Source organism: Saccopteryx bilineata, chromosome 5 (assembly GCF_036850765.1).
Source record: "Saccopteryx bilineata isolate mSacBil1 chromosome 5, mSacBil1_pri_phased_curated, whole genome shotgun sequence".
NCBI classification, from domain to species: Eukaryota; Metazoa; Chordata; class Mammalia; order Chiroptera; family Emballonuridae; genus Saccopteryx; species Saccopteryx bilineata.
The window spans coordinates 35,921,193-35,945,547 of NC_089494.1; the positions used below are offsets into that span (position 1 = coordinate 35,921,193).

Below are 24,355 nucleotides of genomic sequence, written 5' to 3' on the forward strand. Positions count from 1 at the left end.
GCTCTCGCGAGTTCGGCGGCTTCGCGGACCTTTTCTCACTGGGGCGTGTTTCCGGGCGGATCGGTAGTTGAAGAACGTGTTATAGTGCCTAGGTTCCCGGCACTGGGAGAGGACGAGCGTGAGCTGCCATGGTCGGGCAGCGCCTCCCGGTACCCCGGCTCGAGGGCGTTTCGCAGGAGCACTTCATGCAGGACCTCTACCCACAGGTGAGGCCCTCGCGCTGGGCCGAACCGCGGAAAGCCAGGGATACCTGTCCCTACCACCCAGGCGGCTCCGAACTCGTTTCTGGCGGCCCAGGGTGTGGGAGAAGGCGGAGGGCGTCTTCACATGGCTGGTTAACATTTCTAAAGGAGAGAGCGCATGGGGATGTCAACGGTGTTACCCATTACATTTCCCGGAGAGAACGCTCCACGTTTCTGGGGAGCAGGATAACAGCGGAGAGCTGGGTGCGAGAATCGGCTTGCCTAATAATAAGCACTGCTTGCCTTGCAGGAGTCTTATTACCAAGCCTTCAGCCGTTACCTTGGCAATGAAGGGAGATTTCTGGGTCATTACCATATCCTTCCACCTTCCTATCGTCCTTTAAGTTTCTTCAAGTTTAGAGGTTTTGGTGCTTACCTGTTGGCGGGAATGGCGCCTGTCAGTGCACTTGAGTTACTGAATTTAAAGGAGTTTTTCACTGTACTGACAAAGGGAAGCAATGGTAATTCCCCCAGGAAACTTCCGCTGGTCTTGGTCTTGGATTTTGACTAATCTGGGTTCTAGTTCAAACGTTAGACTCTCTTATATGTGTAATTCGAAACGGAGTACTTAAGAGAAAAAATATTATGGGAAAAATGTGTTTTTACTTGCAGTGCTTTGTAAGGCAGTTCTAGCTCCCGAAAAACATAATAAGGAGTTCAGATATTTAAAGGAAAGAAATCCATAAAGTTGTAGTTAGTGTGCATATGGTAGAAAATACCCCAGCAATTTTACTTGATATTTACGTCTATAAAGGTGGTCATAGAGCTTCAGTTCTGAGTATTATAAAATTCAGAGATGAAGGTTCTTTTTCTTCTTCTTTTAGCAGTTAGTAAGCTACAGAAGATTCAAGCCCTCATTTATTTGAGGGACTAGTACTGTATGGTTTGTTGTCTGCCCTGCCTAAGGATGTGTTAGTGTAAGATGCCTTCAGGGCAGTATTGTGAAGGTGGAAAGTTTGTAAGTGCTATGTAAAATATATATAGCAAAACATATTTTGTAATTTAATCTTCCCAGACAAGACATATAAATATGTCATAAATTGTTTCATAAAATGGAAAATTATAAACAACACTCTGGTCAGGATGTAATAAAACTAGAAATTTAGGATAAAATTGGAAAACAAGAACTTTCTGCTTGGAAACTAAAGAAAAGCTGTGAGCAGGTATAGTCTCAGCCTAGACACATGTTTTATGGGGATTGGCTTTCAAGAGGCAGAAGACAGAAGATGCTAGACTAGTAAAGAGCTATGCCCAGGATTGGAACAACAACACAGCCCACTTGTCAAAGCAGTCTCAGGACCTGCACAGGTAAAAGGGCCTGGAGAGACTCCATCTCTTTACGGGGTAATAGCAAGGTCACGTTGCAGAAGAGCCCCTTGGATAGGAGATGTGATTAATGGCCCTTGCTGGAAAATAAAATCTGCCATAATTGGCACGTGGACTATCCACTCATTAGGCATTTATTGACTGTCTTCCATTTATCAAGTACTCTGGTAGAAGTTCAAGTGTAAAAGTAAAGGGTTCCTGCCCTTTAAGAGTACTGTCTAGTGGGAGGTTAACAAATTGTCTAAAAGAGACACTATAGCCCTGACCCAGTGGCTCAGTTGGTTAGAGTGTCCTGACATGCCAAAGTTGGGTGTTCAGTCCCAGTCAGGGTACATACAAGAATCAACCAGTGAATGCATAAATAAGTGGAACAACAAATCAATGTCCCCCCCCATCTTTTTGCCCTCCCTCACTCCCCCCTTCCTGTCACTAAAAAAAAAAGAAAAAAAAAGACACTATAACCTGACCAGGTGGTGGCACAGTGGACAGAGCATTGACCTGGGATGCTGAGGACCCAGGTTTAAAACCCCAAGGTCACCGGCCTGAGTGTCGGCTCACCATCTTCAGTATGTGGTCAATGGCTTGAGCATGGGATCATTGACATGACCTCATGGTCACTGGCTTGAAGTCCAAGGTTGCTGGCTTGAGCCCAAGGCTACAGGCTTGAACAAGGGATCACTGGCTCAGCCTGAGCCCCCAGGACAAGGCACATATGAGAAAGCAATCAACGAACAACTGAAGTGCCGCAACTACAAGTGAATGCTCATCTCTCTCCTTCCCTTCCTGTCTCTCTTAATCTCTTGCTAAAAAAAAAAATAAGATAAAGCAAGCTACAAAAGAAATACATGGTATGCCACTTAAATAAGAGGAAATAAAGAAGTATATATTTATGATCATGTTGCAAAAAAAATATACAGGAACCATAAACCAGCAATTAATGAGACTGGTTATAGAGGATGAGTGAGTACAAGGTGGAAGGATTTGAAAAGGGTGATTTTTTGTATAGTTTGGACTTTGGGGGTCACTAATGTTTTACATTCTAAAGTAATAGTATAATTAAGGATGAAGAATGATTTAAAAGACGAAACTCTAACATAGAATTTTAAAAAATAACAAGTGTATCCGAGTAATAGGGAAGACTAGAAGTAACCCACATCACTTTTGAATATAATACTTTGATTATATGTTCTCAGTCTAAAAACAAGAACTGTAAACAAATACTGAACTCTGGTTAACATTTTGATAGTTATATGACTTAGCAGTTGTGAAAGTGAAGTTACAAATATATAAACAATAAAGATTAGAATTAATCTTGTGATAAAAGTGTCCCATAGAGCCCAAGCTCTGTGTCATTCAGGCGTCCCTGATTCGACTTCCCCGTGTAGTGGGACACTCCTGCTTATCAGCAGGGCTGACAGCCTCTTCGAGACTACTCTTGAGGTGGCTATGAGGATGCTACTATTAAATTCCACCAGAGGAAAGACACGACCGACACACAATTTAGTTGCAATAATCACACAGGCAATTTATTACTCACAAATCCTTTTGGCGTGCCTGGGTACAGCTTAAGGCCCCCCCCCCCCTCGGTCAGCGTGCTCCTCTTGGCTGTCCTTGGTCAGAGCTCAGAAGGGAGTGGAGACAGTCCACATCAACATTGGAGTCTGGGCGATTACCTCAGCAGGGGGCCACTCAGCTTTAGTACCTTTTCTGGCCAGTGCCTTCTAACAGGTGTCAACTAGAGGATTATCACCTCAAACCACCTTTTTGGGAGTTCCTTGCAGGGAATCCCCTCTATGTCAGTCTACTGAAATGTTTACATCAAACCACTTTTTAAGATGTTTTTAACTTAAAGTTAATGTAAATAACACCAAGCCACTTCTTATCTAGGTATAACTTCACACACATACTAACTGGGCCCTGCTTGTAAGTCAGAGTCTTGTTTATCACGTTACAGAGTTATGGCACCAAGTTACTATATTAATTCCTATCCAAATGGCATAACTTTAATTTTAATAATTATTTTAATTACTTTTATATATATCTTCCATATTTTTATATTTCTATATATTTAATAACTATAACCTTATATTACTACAACAAAAAGATCAGAATTGGAAGTAAAGGATTGGAGGTTCATACATTCACATCCATTAAGTGTGCATGTTTATATATATAGTATCTATTGAGAAAGATAAATAGATACAAGTATATGCATCTATGTTGTGTGTGTATTTATATTTTGGAGGGTGAATATATACACACTTTCATCTATATCCTAGCCCTGTGCACTGAGAAATAATGTTACTTAAATAATAATAAAAACACCACCCAGATTATGGTTTCTAAAGAGCATTAACCAATAAAGAAACCAGAGCTGCTTGAATAAATGACTATAGAACTGAGATAAAGTATATAAAAGGATGCTGCTTTGTGTTATTTTGCCATGAAATACGGAAGTGCTTGTATAAGAAGTAACAAGAGCCAGCTTTAAGGGGCTCCTACTGGCTAAATCTGGAATCATTTGAGCATCAAAATTGTATCAATAGATCATAACCTAGTGATTAAAATAAATGGGAAGTTTGATCTCATTTTGACACTAGGATGCCAACTACTACATGTAGAAGATGATGGAATTTTTTAAAAACCCGATTTTACATTCATAGGAATACTTGACTCAGACAGGAATTACCATTTGATGAAAATTAACATCACAAATAATAGTTTAGAATATCATGTGCCACCTGATATGTTATTCTGAGAAGGACACAATACTGCTTCTGTGATACATTCCTTCCAAAAATGCATAACCTGAATCTAATTATGAAGAAGCATCAGAGGAACTGAAACTGAAGGACATTCTACAAAATAACTGGTCCGTACTCTTCAGAACTCAAGGTCATGGAAAAGGCTGAAAAACTGTTCCAGAGTAAAAGGGCAACTAATGCAATGTGACATCTCAGAAATAGGGCGAAAATAACTATAAAGGACGTGATTAGGACAATTAGCAAAATTTGGATAGGGACTGTTCCAATATTTGGATTAGATAATAGTAAATCAGTGTTAACTATAATTTTGATACAAGATATGTAAGATAATGTCTTTTTTCCTCAGGACATACACTCAGGTTTTTAGAGATAAAGGAGCAGGAGCATGATATCAGCAACTTACCCTGAAATAATTCAGAAAAAATTGAAATCTTTTTAATAATATATTCTTCTCTAACACACATAGTGAAAATGAGGGCAGATGGTAAAGGAAATGAGGTGAAATGTTAGGTAAACAGTTGGTGAATCAGAGTAGAGGGCATGTGGGAGTTCTTTGTGATATTTCACAACTTTTCCATAAGTTTGAAATGGTATCAAAATAAAAAACTACTAACAATATTTGACTATAAAGTACAAATATTAATTTACAGTTATAATAATAAATTATTAGCCAATTTACACTCATGAAAAGGCTTTAAATAATATTCAGATTTTTCTTATCTCTTAGCTATTGATGGTGTCACTAGTTTGCTTGGTTTTTGTTTTCCTAATGTTAAAATTTTGTTCTGTGTATATTGGATGGTTGTTTTCCTGTTTTTTACAGCATAAATTATCAAAAGGTTTGCATTTGAGCATCTTGGAATCAAGAATCATTTCTTTTTATTTTTGTCCCTCTATTGCCAAATACAACTCCTGATATATTGTTGGTTTTTCCTAATTTGTTTGTATTTTTTTGCCCACTTATAGAGAAAACCTCTAGTGTTGGAAGGAATTGATTTGGGGACATGTACGAGCAAATGGACAGTGGATTACCTACGTCAAGCTGGAGGGAGGAAGGAAGTGAAGATTCATGTTGCTGCCGTTGCCCAGATGGACTTCATTAGTAAGAACTTTGTATATAGGTATTATTTTTTTCTGAGGTTTACTCTTTGGACACAAATAATTTATCTTAAACTTTTAAAATATTTTTGCATTGTTATACAACGACCATATGGCACTTCATCTTTTGGCTGGCTTGATATACTCATGGACTAGCTAACTAATTTTTAAAGAATGGCTTTTAAAGGACAAGAATTCTGAGTTTATGTAATTATACACAGACATCTCAAACATTTTTTTTTCCCCTGGGTGTACGTATCCCTGAAACCTGGAATCATAGAAAGAACAGAATTGTCATAACTAGAGTTAGATTACATCTGTAGTTGAGAGTGCTGTATTCATTCAGTGCTTCATTAATTAATTGATCCTACAACATTAGTAAATGATTACCTAGAGTAATAAATTCTAAAGTTTTTCTTTATAACCAATTTTTTTTTTTTTTTTTTTTTTTTACAGAGACAGAGTCAGAGACAGGGATAGATAGGGACAGACAGGCAGGAACAGAGAGATATGAGAAGCATCAATCATTAGTTTTTTGTTGCGACACCTTAGTTGTTCATTGATTGCTTTCTCACATGTGCCTTGACCATGGACCTTCAGCAGACCGAGTAACCCCTTGCTCAAGCCAGCAACCTTGGGTCCAAGCTGGTGAGCTTTGCTCAAACCAGATGAGCCCGCGCTCAAACTGGTGACCTCAGGGTCTCGAACCTGGGTCCTCTGTATCTGACGCTCTATCCACTGCGCCACTGCCTGGTCTGGCCAATTTTTATTTTATTTTTTATTTTTTTACAGGGACAGAGAGTGAGTCAGATAGAGGGATAGACAGGAACGGAGAGAGATGAGAAGCATCAATCATTAGTTTTTCGTTGCGACACTGAAGTTGTTCATTGATTGCTTTCTCATATGTGCCATGACCGCGGGCCTTCAGCAGACTGAGTAACTGCCGGCTCGAGCCAGTGACCTTGGGTCCATGCTAGTGAGCTTTTTGCTCAAACCAGATGAGCCCGCGCTCAAGCTGGCAACCCCGGGGTCTTGAACCTGGGTCCTTCCTCATCCTAGTCTGACGCTCTATCCACTGCGCCACCGCCTGGTCCAGCCAATTTTTATTTTTAATGGCCCTATTTTTGGAAAGTTTTCTAAATCCAGATTGTTTTTAATAAGTATAAGCCCATGTTCTGTTTTCCTGCCCTCTAAAAATGTAGGGCAGGTAGCTGCTATGTTTGGTGTAATCTTTCATCAGCTCAGATAACTTAAAAAAAAATTATACTTAATTTTCTCTTTTGACAAAATAAAATACTGTTAATTTTCCTCTGGTTGTCATTTTATGCTTTAGCATGTCTTAAAAGTAAATAAGAGATTGTTAAAAGCTGCTGGATGTCTAAATTTGAAAGCTTTAAATGCTATAATCTTATAGCTTTATTATACTATTTATTACCATGAGTTTCATTAAAAATTTTCAATTTAAAAACATCTTTCACAATCTGAGCATGTGCAGTTCCCAGCAAACTCAGTCTATTAACAAACCCTGTAGTTCACAATAGCCTGATTATTAAAGAAAGTTAGCTCTCACTGTTCTTCCAGAGTTCAGAGATGAGTTAAACAGAGCTTCTAATGTCCGGGGCATTTCTTCCTCATTAGTTTTCCAAACTCATGTAGCAGCTTGCTAAAGAATTTCTCAGTTTTTGATCCTTTGAATATTCACCAGCTTTGGTTTTTAATAGACCTTGAATTGAATTTAATTGCCATAAATTTTTCCAAGTGTAAGAATTTTTCATTTTTTATTAAATCAAGAAAGGAGAAGGATGTGCTGGATGATAAGCATTTTTCACCCTGCAGTTAATGATGTTTATTTTCCAGAGAGTTCCGTGCCATCGAAAATAGTTATTGAAACTTCCTCTGGAATTGCCTTGATGTTTTGTGATGTCCTATAAACTTTTCAAAACTTGTTTTGAAGCACAGATATTATGTAATCATTCTAATCCCCGCTTCCTCCAGACTCTTCACCAGTGCTACTGAAGAGTTGCAAGATTATTTTCTTAGTGCAAGAAAAAAAGAGATTTAGTTATTTTTGGCAGGTAATGAGGAATAGGAAAGAAAGGAGGCATCTAGACCACAGACAGACTAGAAAGTAAGAAATCCTACACGCATTTATCAGTGTTACCACTTCAGTTTAGTAATACTTATACAGATGAGCAAACAGAGGCTTAAAAACATTAAGTAACTTACCTAAGATCATATAGCTTAGGCCCTGGCCAGTGGTTCAGTGGCTAGAGTGTTGGCCAGGCATATGGACATCCTGACATGATTCCTGGTCAGGGCACAAAGGAGAAGCGACCATCTGCTTCTTCCCCACCCGCTTCTCTCCCTCTTCCCCTCCTGCAACCAGTGGCTCAGTTGGTCTGAGTGTGACCGGGGTGCTGAGGGTAGCTCCACTGGAGCACAGCGGCCTCAGGCGCTAAAAATAGCTCAGTCGATAGGATGGATCCTGGTCACTGTGCATGTGGGAGTCTGCCTCACTATCTACCCCCCTACCTTAAAAAAAATCGTATAGCTTAAAATGATGGAACCAGGACTTATACCCAATGTGCCTGACTGCACAGAGCCCATGATTTTAACTCCCCTTTGATACTACCTCCCTTACTAGTCTGTTTGCCAGTCCTGACACATGGAACTTCAATACTAGGTACTCTTTTTGGGGGGCGGGGGGGATAGATAAGTGCTTAAGGCCAAGGAACTTCCCAATGCATAGACTTAATTTCCCCCTCTCTCACCTTTGCTTCTGCAGAACCTCTGACAGGTACCACTACCTAAGGGGAAAGGTGCTGAGGGGCACCCCGTTCTACTTCTTTGGACTGAACCACTCTATCTGCCATGCACTTGTAAAGGTCTTTAAATACTTGTGGGTTCTCCTTAGTAAAAAAGCTAAGGCTGAGCAACTGCACCAATTACAGAGGGAGCTCTGTGCTAGAGAGGCTTCCACATTGTTCCACATCTCCATCTCTTTGGAGATGCTTTGGTAGGAATGAAGGGTATATGGTGAGGTTGAAGATGGAACACATTGAATAGGAAGATGCCAGGTAAATTTGTTGATATAATAGAAACTCTAGAAGGAGATTGGTCTGAGCAGATGGAGACTCCTTTGTCTCTCTTGCAATGCTCACTCTACATTACAAGCAGTGTCCTCAATTTCAGATTGACATTCATGCTCACAGGACCTCCTAGTCCAGAATCTTGCATCAAATTCATTTGGCTTTGCAGAAAAGCGCATTCTAGCAGGATAGTATCTTTTGGAGTCCTTATACCAATCCAGGAGCCATTTTTCTGGCTCACCAGCTGTGACAGCTTTGTTACAGGGGAACAAAACTATAGAAGTAAGTGCAGAAACACTTTAGCTTAGACACCCAGTTGCACAAAATAACCCATGACCTAGTCTTGATTCCTCCAAGGGACATACTCAGTTGCAAGAGTTATACTGCACACAGGGAGATCAAATCCCCTGTTTCCTAACAAGTACGTATAGTCCGCCACCAGCTTTCTAGTCAGACTTAGTTCACCAATCAAGAGTTATTTTTACAATAAACAATATTACCCGATATCAGAGTTGACATTCCACATTTATCTTAATCCAGTTTGTTTCTGGAAAAACATTGCTAGGAGAAAGTAAGTCCAAGGTCGTCTTATAGAGAAGAAAGGGTTTTGTTAATAACCCTTTCTCCCCATCTCCCCAGTACAGATTTCAAGCGCAATGTAAGAGTGAAAAGATGACTCGTTACCTGAGGTCTGGAGGCTGGAGAGAAGTGCTGGAGGAGGGGAGAGACTTTTGACCTGGGTGCTTTTGAGGACTTGATTGTCTTGATATTACTGATAAGGGGTCATCCTTAGGTGGTGGGCAGTACTGTTGAGTCTAACCCTGGTTGGCAAACTGCGGCTCTTTGGCCCCTTGAGTGTGGCTCTTCCACAAAATACCACATGCAGGCACTACCTCTATAAGGAATGTACCTACCTATATAGTTTAAGTTTAAAAAATTTGGCTCTCAAAAGAAATCTCAATCATACTGTTGATATTTGGCTCTATTGACTAATGAGTTCGCTGACCACTGGTAGAAGGTTGAAGGGATAGGATGGGACCTGGAGAAAAAATAACCCTCGAGGCCTGAGAATGTGAGGTAAAGGAAACACACTTGCTTCTGTGATGTTTTGCTCTGTTCACCCAGTGGAAGGAGCCAGGCCTTTAGGCACAAATATTGAAGAGTAAAGCTGTCAGTTCACTGGAATTCTCCTTGAGATATTCCTCAGAAGCGTTAAAATGACAGAGGATGGTTCAGGAGTTGAGAGCACTGTTCTAGGCTTCTGTGTTCTGTGGTGGGTGCCGAAGGCAGGAAATCAGTGAGGAGGGGGGCTTCATCTTCATGGAACATTTGCCTACTCTCTTTTCCAAACAGCACTGGGAGTTGCTCCATCATCACAAGATGTGTTTTGCCATGACACTTGAAAAGAGAGAGCAATAGGAGCTTGAAAGCATATATTTCTAAATGTAACCAGACACCATAGAAACATTTCTCTGACAGTAATGTGGAATAGGAGGATCTTGACATATGAGAAAGATCCATCTGTACCATAGATTTAAAAATCTTTCATTTTTGAAATCAAAATTTCAGAGGACCTAGGTCAAATAAGCACACTGCTAAATGAATTTTAAAAATTTAGAATTCTACATAATAGGTTATAGAATTATGGATATTGTAAAACAGAAGGTCATATCCAACTTGAGCAAGCCCCTATATATATAGTGATCAGAGTATTATTATTATTAAGTCCAAGGATTCTTTTATGTTTATTTCAGAACTTTACCTTTTGACAAGTTCGTTCAAAGGGCAGCTGAAGAAAAGCATAAAGAATTCTTTATTTCAGAGGTAACTGGTTTTAACATTTTCTTTAGAAAGCATTCACATTTATAAACTAAATGGATTTTCTAATAGGAGAATATTATATATACAAGGCTATATTCTTCTCTGATAGCCACTCTTAGTTTTGGTTGTGTATGCCATAGATATTAGTTCTATTTACTAGATCTCAAACCTTGGCCAAGTTATTTTTCTGTGCCTCAGTATACTTGTCTATAGAATATGAAAAATACCAGTACCTATTTTATAGGGTATTTTGATGATTAACTAAATGTAATCTGTAGAGTATTAGCACAGCGCCTGAATAGAAACTACTCACTAAATGTTTGCTATTAGTATTACTTCCTTTGAAAATGCTTTGGTTTGACATACCAAGTTCAAATGCTAATGAAGATCTATTTCTATATTTTATTATTGTCAGTGTGATTTTTTTGGTATTTGCTGTAATTTTTTCAGAAGAATTTATTATAATCAACCTTTAAATAATTCAATTTAATATCATGGAATTCCTAAGCACTGTTAGAGGAGTCATGGGTTGGGTAGCAATGTCAAGGCCTTTTGTTATTTTGTACAGTCTCATTAGTTGGGGCCACCCCAAAAAGAGCATGACCTTGGGTCACAGGTGGACCTGAAGGAGTTAACAGCTGGCAGCTCTGAGTTATTTCTTGCAGCTGAGCAGTGGGGCCTTTCCTTAGGAGGAGTCTGAGAGGTACATCTCTGTATTTGCCACCTGCGTTTGTTTTTTAAATCTTGAAATATTAGAACCAGTAGAAAACTCTTAGAATTTTGAAGAATGTATTTTGAAGTGTATTTAGCCTGTAATAAATTTATAGAATTTACCTGATACGGTGCGATTAAAAATATAAAAATAATGACTTGGAAAGTTCAGTTAAATTTATGATCATAGATTTAGAATATGTTGTTAGGGTAAATAAGATATATTTTGAAATTTGTATTTCTTCAGATGGCCACCAGAGAGCATTAGTAGAAAGGGTAAGAAAATGAAACTTTTTTGGAAACAACTTAAGTGGGTTTGATTTTAAGACTCATTTCCTTTTGTCTTTACTTTCTAATTTTTTAAGTGAATATTGATGCTATTTTTCTTTGGGATGTTTAAGGATGAGAAATACTACTTACGGTCACTTGGAGAAGACCCTAGAAAGGTAAGAATTCTGAATGTGAAACAATTGTTCAAGCTTAAATGGATGTATATATTTTAACTGGCAGTATAATTTTTATACTTATTGCTTGACATACAACCTGTTTTATCTTTTTCCATTCTTTTCTCAGTGATTTGTTCCCATAAGTAAGTACAGTTTTTAAAAGTTGGGCCAGACCAGGCAGTGGCGCTGTGTATACAGTCAGACTGGGACATGGAGGACCTAGGTTTGACATCTTGAGGTCCCCAGCTTGAGTGCAGATTCATCTGGTTTGAACAAGGCTCACCAGCTTGAACCCAAGGTCACTGGCTTGAGCAAGGAGTCACTCACTCTGCTGTAGCCCCTGGGTCAAGGCACATATGAGAAAGCAATCAGTGAACAACTAAGGAGCCGCAATGAAGAATTGATGCTTCTCATCTCTCTCTCCCCCTTCCTGTCTGTGCCTATCTGTCCCTCTCTCTCTGATGCTCTGTCTCTATCACAAAAATAAAGAAAAGAAAAGTTGGTAACTTAGTTTTTTAAATAGGATTATAGAATCATAATGTTTAAAAATCATCTGTGCAGTGGTTTTCAACCTTTTACCTTGGGGCCAATGAAAATAAGAGAATTATTTTGGGGATCAGTTAGGCAGAAATACTCTGAGCATAAGTGAATTAAACTAAGAACATTGGGTCATACATCATTTTTGTTTCACGGACCGGCATGAAATTTCTGGCACACTAATCCATGGACTGGAGGTTGAAAAACACTGATCTACTGTAATCTACAAAATAAAGAAATTCTTTCTACTGTGTATTTTACAGATTGCAATTCAGCTAATTAATATAACCTTAAGTAATTACAAAAATTCTGAATCACTCATTATATAAGCTTTGACATGCCTTCAGTCTAATTAATATAGCTGCAATGTTAAGGAGTAGTCCCTAAAATGATTAAATTTTTTTCCCTTTATGTCACCATTTAATTCTTTCTTTTATTCTACTCCTCCAATAGTACCACAGGTTTTACATAGTTGATAACATTCAAGTTGTTTATGCCTAAACTTAAAAAATACTTGCCTGACCAGGCAGTGATGCATTAGATAGAGCATCGACCTGGGACATTGAGGACCCAGGTTCAAAACCCCGAGGTTGCTAGCTTGAGTGTGGGCTCACCAGCTTGAGTGCAGGGTCACTGGCTTGAGCGTGGTATTATAGACATGAATCCATGGTCACTGGCTTGAGCAGGCAGTCGCTGGCTCAGCTGGTGCCACCCGGAATCAAGGCACATGAGAAAGCAGTCAGTGAAATAAGATGCTGCAACAAGTTAATGCTTCTCATCTCTCTCCCTTCCTATCTGTCTCTCTCTTGCTTAAAAAAAAAACACAAAACTTATTAGGTGATAGTTATATAAATCTTGCTTAAAAAGTGGAAAGAACCTTTCTATAAATGAAGCATATTAAGCATAACAATAGTGATACTATTGAATCTGCAGTCTTGTTACAGTCTGTATTCCTTCATTTGTTGGCTATCCTCGTACTTTAAAGCAGTGAACAGAGGTTTACTCCATTCCTCCTTTATATCATGGGCTCTGATGGCTGCCTTAGATAAAATAAGCATTGTCAATGTTGTGTTTATTAAAATTCTTATTGTTTCTCAATGCAGGATGTTGCAGATATCAGAAAGCAGTTTCCTTTATTGGAAGGAGATATTAAATTTCCAAAGTTTTTCAAAGAGGAGCAGTTTTTTTCCAGTGTTTTTCGAATTAGCTCACCAGGATTACAACTTTGGACCCACTATGATGTAAGCTACATAAATGAGAAATCTAAAGCTACAGTAGATCTTAAACAGTTATAGATTTAACAGTCACAGTTTCACCTCTCTAGGCTATCCTAAAGATATTTGACATGTGCCTGACCAGGTGGTGGCACAGTGGATAGAGCGTTGGACTGGGACACAGAGGACCCAGGTTTGAAACCCCAAATTCGCCAGCTTGAGTGCAGGCTCATCTGGTTTGAGCAAGGCTCACTAGCTTGACCCCAAGGTCACTGGCTCAAACAAGGGATCACTCGGTCTGCTGTAGCCTCCTGGTCAAGGCTCATATGAGAACTCAATCAATGAACAACTGAGGAACTGCAACGAAGAATTGATGCTTCTCATCTCTCTTCCTTCCTGTATGTCTGTCCCTATCTGTCCCTCTCTCTGTCTCTGTCAAACACACACAAAAAAGAAATTTGACATGTAATTTGCTGAAACATGAGGTTTCAGCAGTGATATGGAGTGGATTACTAGCTAATGCCGAAGCCTAATTTCTCACATGTTCATTGCTCTGTGGTCTTGTTCTTGATTTGTCATCATATATATAAAGGATATATAGATACACACACAGGTTTTATGATTTTTTTTTTTAACATGAGAAAAATTACCATCAGATGAGGGGGGAAATTGTGAAACTCATAAAAGTAATAAGGTTGTGGTATGAGGATGTTGAAGTAATCCACGAGTAGATGGAATTGTTATTCAGGAGAAAGGCAGAAGAAGCTTACGGAGATCCACTTCCAATTAGAAGAATATGGGGCTGTCTGAAGGTCTTAGGATATATATATACGGTCTACCGGAAAGTTCTGTCCGTTTTTGGAATAAAACAAATATAAATTTTTCTTACCATCAATAAACTTTATTAAATAATATAATTGCCATTATTATTAATGATTTCTTGCCAGCGTGAGGGCAATTTGTATATCCCATTTTTTTTTTGTATATCCCATTTTTGAAAAATGTTTTATCTTTTGATGCGAAAAATTGAACCAGTGCTTGTTTGATATCTTCTTCATTTTTGAATTTTTTGCCCTTCAAAAAATTTTGTAAGGACAAAAACAAGTGATAGTCAGAGGTTGCTAAATCCAGGGAATATGGTGGATGCGACAGAACTTTCCAGCCTAGTTCTGCAATTTTTTGACGCGTCCCCAAAGCAGCATGTGGCCTGGCATTATCATGATGCAGTATGATCTTCCTATTGAACATCGCCGGCCTCTTTTCTTGGACTGCTGTCTTTAAATTATCCAGTTGCTGACAATACTCCGAATTGAGCTTTTCGTTCGGTTTTAAAAGCTCATAATGTATTGGTCTTCGAATGTCCCGCCATATACACAACATTCTCTTATTCAGAGTCAAATTTGGTTTAGAGGTGGAAGGGCTAGGTTTTCCAGGTTCACAATATGCCCTTTTCCTTACGATGTTTTCGTAGGTAATCCACTTTTCATCCCCAGTTATCATCCAGTTCAAGAAGGGCTCGATTTTGTTCCGAGCAAGCAGAGGTGTGCATATGACGACTCGATCATCCAAATTCTTCTGACTTAATTCATGTGGCACCCATCTTGAATATTTCCACACCAATCCTATCTTCCAAATATGGTCAGAAATGGTTTGCTGAGCTGAATTAAGCTTTTCTGGGATCTCCGATGTTGTCAGAAAAGGATCTTGCTCCAACATGGTCTTAACATCGTCATCGATCAAAGATGGTCGCCCAGAACGTGGCTTATCAGAAAGGTCGAAATCACCTATTTCAAATTTTTCGAACCATCTTCTGCATGTCTATCAGAAACTGTACCTTCACCAAACACTTTCAATAAATTTCTACATGCTTCTGTAGCATTTCTTTCTTGTTGAAATTCGTAAAAATTACAGTGGCGTAAATGAACTTTATCAGTAGCCATGGGTACACTATCGCTTCACACATAAGACTAACGTGAATCAACTTTGTGTTAGTTAATTTGCTACGTCAGTATGTATACATTAAGTGATAAAAATAGAGAGGCACACATGTGCCAAATAAACATGTGCGTATGTGTCAAAATTTGTTGTGATAGAAATGGACAGAACTTTCCGGTAGACCTGATATTCCCTGAGAATATCAAATGTCTACTTTATTTGTTGAGTAGAAAGATGTGTAGATTATTGAACTTGATAATTTATTTAATGGTGTTTTAATTGTATTTGCTTAAATATCTGTAGATAAATGTTTTAAAACTTGAATCTAGTATTGTGTATGGTTTGGTGTTGGGTGAAGAAATTTAGGAAGCTAAAAATAATACATATTACATTTATAAAGGAATTTTTTTAAAAGTTCTAAATCCAACTATTTTAATTTTTAAAAATGTGTTTTATAATTCAGCTGAGGACCTTGGGAGGATTTTAACATAGCACCTCTATAATTAAGTGAGGTAGACATCTTAGAGTATTGTTATTTTTGGAGGTTTTATGTAAGTGATACAGTGAGAAAGTGATGTGAAAACTTAGATACATTTTTAATTGCATTCCATGACTACATTTTAAATTTTAAGTACTCCTTTTATATTGAATTACAATGAAATATAAAGTGTTTCTTAAATTAAAAATAGGTCAAAGGAATGCTGGTTATAGTTATTACAAGGTTTTATATATAAAGGGTTAGTGGTAAAAGGAGGAATGCTTAAGTAGTTGTGTTCTGTACATAATCATGAATATATCTATTGCGTAGTATTTATTTTAATTCTTTAGTTGAGAAGTACGTAGCTCTGAATTTTAACATTTTTCACAATTTCTACCAACAAAGCGCACCCTTGCATACACAATAGTCAAGATTACTCTATTTAGAAATTAAAATGTGTATAAAATTATGGTTGGCCACATATTATAAGTTATTATAAGAGCACTGGTTGCCGCAGTACCTTATATTTTCCCAACATCTAATATTTCTAAGTGCTTTTAATCTGTTGTGGAATGTTGGCCTTATAGTATTCCTTGACAGACAAGTAATATAAACTAATAAAAGGAGCCTTAAATAGGTGTAACTACCCTCACTATCGTAATGTTTGGGCAAGGGCAAATATGTTTGAATTCAGACTTCCTAATGGCTTGCCAACCCTTTCCATTTTAAAGCAGTGCCACAGGGGGAAAAAATTATATATATAAAATATATATTTATTTATTTATTTATTTTTAAGTGAGAGGAGGGGAGATAGATAGACTCCCTCATGCGCCCCAACTGGGATCCACCTGGCAGCCCTGTCTGGAGTTGATGCTCTGACCACCCAGGGCCAGTGGCGACAGAGCTATTCGCAGCACATGAGGTGGAGTTTCCATGGAGCCATCCTCAGTGCCTGGGGCCCATGTGCTCGAATCAGGGGAGCCATTGGCTGTGGGAGAGGGAGAGAGAGAGGGAGGAGAGGAAGGTGGGAAGAATCAGATGGTCACCTCTCCTGTGTGCCCTGACTGGGAATCAAACCGGGGACTTCCACATGCTGGGTCATTGCTCTACCACTGAGCCATTGCCCAGGGCTGGAAATATCTTTAATTAAAGGAACAGTTGTGTTTGTAATACAAATGTTTTCATTGTTACATTAGACCATGACTATAAGAGTGATAGATAATGTGAATCAAGGCTTATTACAGGATAAGGTTTACAGTTCACTGTTTGGAATACCATTGGTTCTTTTTGTGAGTTTTAGATATTGTTTATTCATAAATTCTTATTTGTCTTCAGGTAATGGATAACATCTTAATACAAGTGACAGGAAAAAAACGTGTTGTACTGTTCAGTCCTCGAGATGCACAGTATTTATATTTATCAGGTACTTTTTCAAAAAAGTTATTGTTTTTGAAGTCTGGTTTTTTCAAGTACTCTTTTTGAGGAATCTCTTTATTCTCATAGAAAAAATTTTTAGGGCTTCTTCCTAAAAATGGATTGTGTTATCCATTGTGTATGTATATACATGTAATGTTAGGCTCTGTGAAGAATGAGATTTACAGATTTTCTTAATTGTATTACATGAATGTCAATGGTCACAAATAAAGGATGGGTCATTGAAAAATGTGTTAGGTTTCAGGAGAATAGTAATTGTTTTCACAGTTTGGGTACAGTAAGTCATGTATAAAAAAGAACAGATTTTCAAATTTATATTTGTAATTTAAAAAATGCTAACCTTACTCAATATATATTATTCTTTTTGGAACTTTTCAGGTACTAAATCAGAAGTACTGGATATAGATAACCCAGACTTAGTTAAATATCCACTGTTTTCCAAAGCTAGAAGATATGAATGTTCCCTTAAAGCTGGAGATGTCTTATTCATTCCTGGTAAGATTTCTAGACCTCTGTAATTTGCTGTTTACAAAATATGTACTCTATCACTCATCTATTATATGATATTTTAGTACAAAGGTATATTTTTGGCTCTGGCTGGCCAGCTTACTCAGTGGATAGAGCATTGGCCTGGCATATGGATTCCCTGAGTTCAGTTCCTGGTCGGGGAACACAGGAGAAGCTACCATCTGTTACTCGCTTCCTCTTCTTCCTCTTCTCGCCCTATTCCCATCCTGCAGCCAGTGGCTCTGATTGGTTTGAGCCTTGCCCCAGGCACTAAGGATAACTCATTGGTCTCAGCGTCAGCCTCAGGTGCTAAAAATAGCCTGGTACTCGAGCACTGGCCCATGATGGAGTTGCTGGGTGGATCCTGGTCAGGGTGTGTGCAGGAGTCTGTCTCACTATCTCCCCTCTTCTCACTTAAAAAAGAAAAAAAAAAGAGCGTGTGTTTAAAGTATGCTTAGACATAAAAAAAAAAAAAAAAAAAGTTAAAGGCCCTGGCCGGTTGGCTCAGCGGTAGAGCATCGGCCTGGCGTGCGGGGGACCCGGGTTCGATTCCCAGCCAGGGCACATAGAAGCGCCCATTTGCTTCTCCCCCCCCCCTTCCTCTCTGTCTCTCTCTTCCCCTCCCGCAGCCAAGGCTCCATTGGAGCAAAGATGGCCCAGGCGCTGGGGATGGCTCCTTGGCCTCTGCCCCAGGCGCTAGAGTGGCTCTGGTCGCGGCAAAGCGAACCCCCAGAGGGGCAGAGCATCGCCCCCTGGTGGGCAGAGCTTCGCCCCTGGTGGGCGTGCCGGGTGGATCCCGGTCGGGCGCATGCGGGAGTCTGTCTGTCTCTCCCCGTTTCCAGATTCAGAAAAAAATAAAAAATAAAAAAATAAATAAAGTATGCTTAGACAAATTTTTATAAAATTAAGTCTTGCTTTTCAAAGGCAACCTAAAATATATATTTATACTCTAAATCAGGGGTTGGGAACCTTTTTGGCTGTAAGAGAGCCATGAATGCCACATATTTTAAAATGTAATTCCATGAGAGCCATACAACAACCCGTGTATGTTATGCATTATCCTATAAAAATTTGGTGTTATCCCAGAGGACAGCTGTGATTGGCTCCAGCCACCCACAACCATGAACATGAGCGGTAGGAAATGAATGGATTGTAATACATGAGAATGTTTTATATTTTTCAAGTTATTATTTTTTTATTAAAGATTTGTCTGTGAGCCAGATGCAGCCATCAAAAGAGCCGCATCTGGCTTGTGAGCCATAGGTTCCCGACCCCTGCTCTAAATTATTAAATGACATCAAGCAAGATGCTTTCTATCTGGGAATAGATTATACCTGGTTGTTCTTTATAATCATTTTATTTTAACTATGTCAGTTAAGTATTTATCAGGAAATGGTAAATATACTTCAAAGCCAAAATAGATTAGAGATATTATAACTAGTATCAAAATGTTATAATCTTCAACACCTGTGATACCTTTGCATGCATTATTTTTCTAGTCTGAATTAGTGTTACTTAATTTCTTTGTACAATAAATAGGTATTAGTTGTTACTAACCAGTGATATAATTAACATCTGTAATTATTATTTTGAAGTAAATACCTGAAAATTATAAAAATCATAATTAAGATTAAATGGTTGCCTTAACAAATTCTGTATTTTCCCATATCTAAGTTAATGTATTTATAATCAGTAATCCATCTTTTTAGTGATAGAATGAAATAAAAAAGAAATAAAATCTGCTGATCTCATTTGGAGGTAGAGTATAATAAATTCCTTGAGAACAGGAACCATATTTTGTTAATCTTCATATTCCCCAAGGGGCTTGATACAATGTCCTTTGCATAATTGTCTATAAAACTTTGACACATTGACTTCTTATTATATTCATTGAAAACACCAGCACACTAGTCTTTAAATCTATTGCCATTATTTATTTATTCATTCATTTTTATCTTTAGAGCATGGTTAAGGGCTATGTAGTTTTCCTTTATTCACAAACTTATAAAAAAACAAAAAAAGCCAGAAAAACTGAACATCTGCATTTATTTTGAAATACAAGCAAAAACCCCATCTCTGGATTTAAATTGAACAGAATGGTTAGCATTTTTCTTGTTATACTGAATAAGGAAAAAAAGATTCTGAAAGAAAGAGTGGTTAAGATTAAAACCATGTTTGAAAACTGGTTTTGCAAATCAAAACTTTTTGTTTTTCCTATGGCTTTGAGGTTTTTTATAAATTTAACATAAGTCTTCTTTTCACCCTTTCACTAGCTTACCCACTTTTTTGATGTGATTAGTATTTCCTCTTTGTCATACTGTGCTATTGCTTTAGTATTCTGGTAGCGCCTACATTTTGAAAAAATGTTTAGACTCATTTAAAAACAAAGAAGTAAACTTTGTAGTGGAAGTAAAAAATTAATTAGCTATAAAATATGATAAAGGTTACTCATTCTCTCCACTAAAATTCAGGAGTGAGTCAAAGTAGGTTTATAGTTGTAATACAAATAAATAATACAATAATTAATAAATAATAGAATAAACTCATAATCGTAAACCTATTTTTTGCCCACTCTTATATTTGCTTTAGTTTTATATACTTACTGAAGAAGAGCTGAGAGAAATAAGAGTATGATTGCATTAGATATATAAAACTGAGGAGGCTACAATGAATACAAATTTAAGCAAGTTAGAAAAGCAGATGCAGCTCAAACAGGATGTTTTAGAGAACAAAAGTATTGTACTGAGTCAGAAAAGGTCAAATATACTCCTCAAATAATTGAAATGTTCTGTGTACAGAAAATAAATACTTTTGATGTGGTTGTGTGACTCAGGAAGTGTAAACAAGTAACACAAAACACAGTCCCAAATTATAGAAGTACAAAACAAATATAACTTAATTATGTCTTTCAAGTTAAAAAATTGCTATTTCCAAAGGTTTTAAATGTAGGGTTGTGCTACTGACACTTTAAATTGGTTGGCAATTCATAAAAGTTAAAATGATTCTGTTAAAAGCTGGGAGTGTGCTAACGAAGGGATCTAGTTACAAGAATTATTTCTTACATTGGTTATATGCAATACGTGATATTTCACTGACATTTTGGGATTTTTTTTTAACTGTAGATTTTATTTTTAACTTCTTAAAAATTTTTCTTTAGCATTATGGTTCCATAATGTAATTTCTGAAGAGTTTGGAGTGGGAGTGAATGTCTTTTGGAAGCACCTTCCGTCTGAATGCTATGATAAAACCGATACCTATGGAAACAAAGATCCTACAGCAGCATCAAGAGCTGCACAAATTTTGGACAGAGCCTTAAAAACACTGGCTGAATTACCAGAGGAATACAGGGACTTCTATGCACGGCGAATGGTCTTACACATTCAAGACAAAGCCTATAGCAGAAACTTTGAGTAAATAACGAAGGGAATGCAAATAATATAAACTTTTAAATACAGTTCAGCTCAAATATTAGAATATAACAAGATACAAATTAAGATTCTGTTGAAAGAGGAAAGATAAATCAATTTAAGATGTATAGGCCCTGGCTAGTTGGCTCAGTGGTAGAGCCTCGGCTGGCATGTGGATGTCCTGGATTCAATTCCTGGTCAGGGCACACAGAAGCCACCATTTGCTTCTCCACCCCCCCCCCTCCCACTCCCTTCCCCATGGCTGGATTGGTTTGAGCCTATAACCCTGAGCCAGGAGGATGACTCTATGGAGCCTCCACCTGGGGCGCTAAAAATAGCTTGGTAGTGAGCATGGCCCCGGATGGGGTTGCCAGGTGGATCCCAGTCAGGGTACATGTGGGAGTCTGTCTCCCTCTTCTTGCTTGGAAAAAAAAAAAAGGATGTACAGATTAAATAAGTACAAAGGGGTATTTAAGTGGTTTCTACTTAATACAGATTGTTATGGTTCAAAGAATGCTGTACTAGCACCCTTCTTTAGCTTTCAGATGTAAATAACTAAAACTTTAACTTAAAATGACAAGAAAATGTATTAAATCATTATAGATAAAGTCTGCTGGTGTTGGGCTCTAGTATTTGAGCCAGTGATTCAAGTGTCTTCAAGAACCTCGGGTTTTATTCCTGTTTTCAGCTGCAGCATTGGCATCATCCTAAGGCTGGCTACTTGCGCGGAATGGTTGCAGTAGCAGTTCAGGCTGTGTGCACCTTTATTTACATGCAGTGGAGGAGTCAGGCTGGATTCCAGGGGCCCTCTCAATATAAGGAAGCTTTCCCAAAATTTGCCACCAAATCCTTTGGTCTCTTTGATCTAAAGTGGTTTAGGCCTGTCCATCTCTGAGCCAGTCATTCGCAAAGGTTATAAAATGTCCCTAAGCCAGTTTGGTCTACTGGAGCTGGAAGTAGAATTCTCTTCTCTAAGGCACGTGTGGGCAAGACTAGATTGTTTAAATCAGGTTCTTTTGAGATAGGAAAAAAGGTGGGCAACCAACGTCTACTGCATGAAACTTTTGAGCTTTAGAAAACAGATGCCTAGGTCCCAGTTTTATAGAATTGAATTGTTTTGGGGGGCTTGGTACTGCTATCTATATTTAATAGATCTTACAGGTTGTTTTGATGCATAATCAGTATTGAAAAAAACTGGATTGGATGATACTAATCTGGGTTACTACTTTTGTGATTCACCCAAAACAAATGTTTTATCTGATCCTATTAGTTTTTCTTGGCACCCAGTATTAAGTCAGGCCTGCCCCCTTTTTGTTTTTAAATGTCGGAAAATATTCAGATCTGTTTTAATTTATACCTAAGGCTAATCAGCTTTCACCTAATTAAAGTTTTCCCCACCAAATGCTTCCCCACCTTTCCCTTATCTTAAAGAAAAAATTTTTTAATTACAAATACACAATAGATCCCAATAATGTCATCAAAGACAATGAGCCATTGTACATAGATCTGTGTCATTCTTTGTTTTGAACCTAGTAATTATTTGCACTGTCATTGAAGATGAAATATATTCACTTGAACACAAATCTGCCCGTCTAAAGCAATCTGAGTATATAAGTTTGGTACGTTTTAATTAAGGAGAAAATAGTTTCCTCCATTGAAAATGATATCTGCTTATATCTAATGTTTAGAGTTGGATTAATTTCAAGTCTAAAAAGCAAATGACAGTAAATAGGAAAGGAAAAGTATATAAAAAATTATCCTGAACTTTCCTAGGCATCTCTGAGATGTTGAAGTTATTCAGCTCAACAAAAGTGAAGACAGCCTGTCAGAAGATTGTTGTATTAGCCAGATCTAACTTAGATTTTGATATTTGGTGACTTACGTTAAGCAAAGAACTTTTAAAAATACTCATTTTCCTTTTGGAGGGATAAAAGGACAAAACCGGTTAATTTGAGCAGGATTTATAGTCAGCTTTTTAATGAAGCCTCCTTGGTTTTGCCTTTTTTTTCCTAACCAGTAATCAGTGCAAAGTATATATCCAGAGCCACATAGAAAATTCAGAAGTAAAACAGATTATAATTTGCTCAGTGAATGTTCATTTCAATTCAGTTTTATTTGGGAAGCAAAGTGAATGAGTTAAGGCAAGTTAAATAATCTTTATGGAGATTATTTTGCTCATATTTTAAAAGAACTAAGGGTTGCTACAGAAATACAAGGAGATTGTTTAAGGGCAGGCTCATATTTGGTGGCTAGTGCTAGTTCCCATTTAATTATATTCCTTTGCTGAGAGATTTTAGGAAAATTATGGTATCTAGAAAGCTTGAGATGAACACTTTGGCAAGTTTCAAAGTTATTTCCCTGGTCATAATTTTTAATATTGGTGTTTAATCTTTTTTGCCTACCTGGTTGAGACCAAATAACATGTGATTTAATGTTCAAAATATTACACAATATTTGTGAACTGTAACTTCTCAGGAATTCCAAATTTTAATTTTATTGTTGAAAGCGATCTTAGAAATCTTCTAATAAGCCTGACCTGTAGTGGTGCAGTGGATCAAGTGTTGACCTAGAACACTGAGGTTGCTGGTTCAAAACCCTGGGTCAAGGCACGTGGGAGTTGACCCTTCCTGATCCTCCCTCCTTCTCTCTCTCTCTCTCTCTGTCTCTCTTCTCTAAAGTGAAAAAAAAAAAAAAAATCAAATCCAGATCGTTTAAGTGACTGTCCAGGCTCACACAGCTGTGTGATAGAAACTGGAATTATATGATAGTTGTTGTGACCAGATTAATAATTCTCCATTAAGTGCAGCTCATCTCAAATACTTCTGAGTACATTATATAGTTATTCTTTGAGTACAGTTTCAGGGCTTGACCTGACCCCCAAAGGACAGTTTTTCTCTGCCAGTATAACTTCTCTTTGTACAAGAGAAGTTGCTTGCTTGCTACAAGGAGTACTTTGTACTCCTTGCTAGACAAGGGATACAAAGTAAGACTAATGATGAACAGGTAGACAACAGAGTATAATATAAAAGTGGAATACTACACAAAGAATGAGGCAGATATGTATATGTATATGTACCAGTAAGGAATTTTTCCAAGGTAATTAAATAATAAGTAACAAATTTGAAATTATGGGTATGGTATGCTGCCATTTATGTAAAACAAAGAGATGCTGTAAGTAAACATACAGGGGTGCGCAAAAGTAGGTTTACGGTTATAATACAAATAAATAATACAATTAATAAATAATATAAGAATAAACTTTCGTGTACATTCATTTGTGAACCTATCCCTGTATATTTGTACATACATAGAATTAACACTGCAGGGATACTCAAGGAACCAGTG

General features: G+C 37.7%; 1 protein-coding gene across 2 annotated transcripts; it reads left to right on the top strand.

Annotated features, from left to right (window-relative positions):
* The first annotated feature begins 49 nt into the window (after positions 1–49).
* Positions 50–23,669, top strand: TYW5 (tRNA-yW synthesizing protein 5). Of its 2 annotated transcripts, XM_066233225.1 has the most exons (8): positions 50–206; positions 5,300–5,454; positions 10,275–10,344; positions 11,454–11,498; positions 13,139–13,276; positions 16,998–17,085; positions 17,475–17,591; positions 20,761–23,669. In XM_066233225.1, exons 1-8 carry the CDS (start codon positions 129–131, stop codon positions 21,015–21,017), a joined length of 948 nt encoding a protein of 315 aa, XP_066089322.1. In that variant the 5' UTR covers positions 50–128; the 3' UTR covers positions 21,018–23,669. The 2 variants fall into 2 exon arrangements, with proteins under 2 accessions (XP_066089322.1, XP_066089323.1); XM_066233226.1 differs by lacking the exon at positions 13,139–13,276.
* The last annotated feature ends 686 nt before the right edge of the window (positions 23,670–24,355 follow it).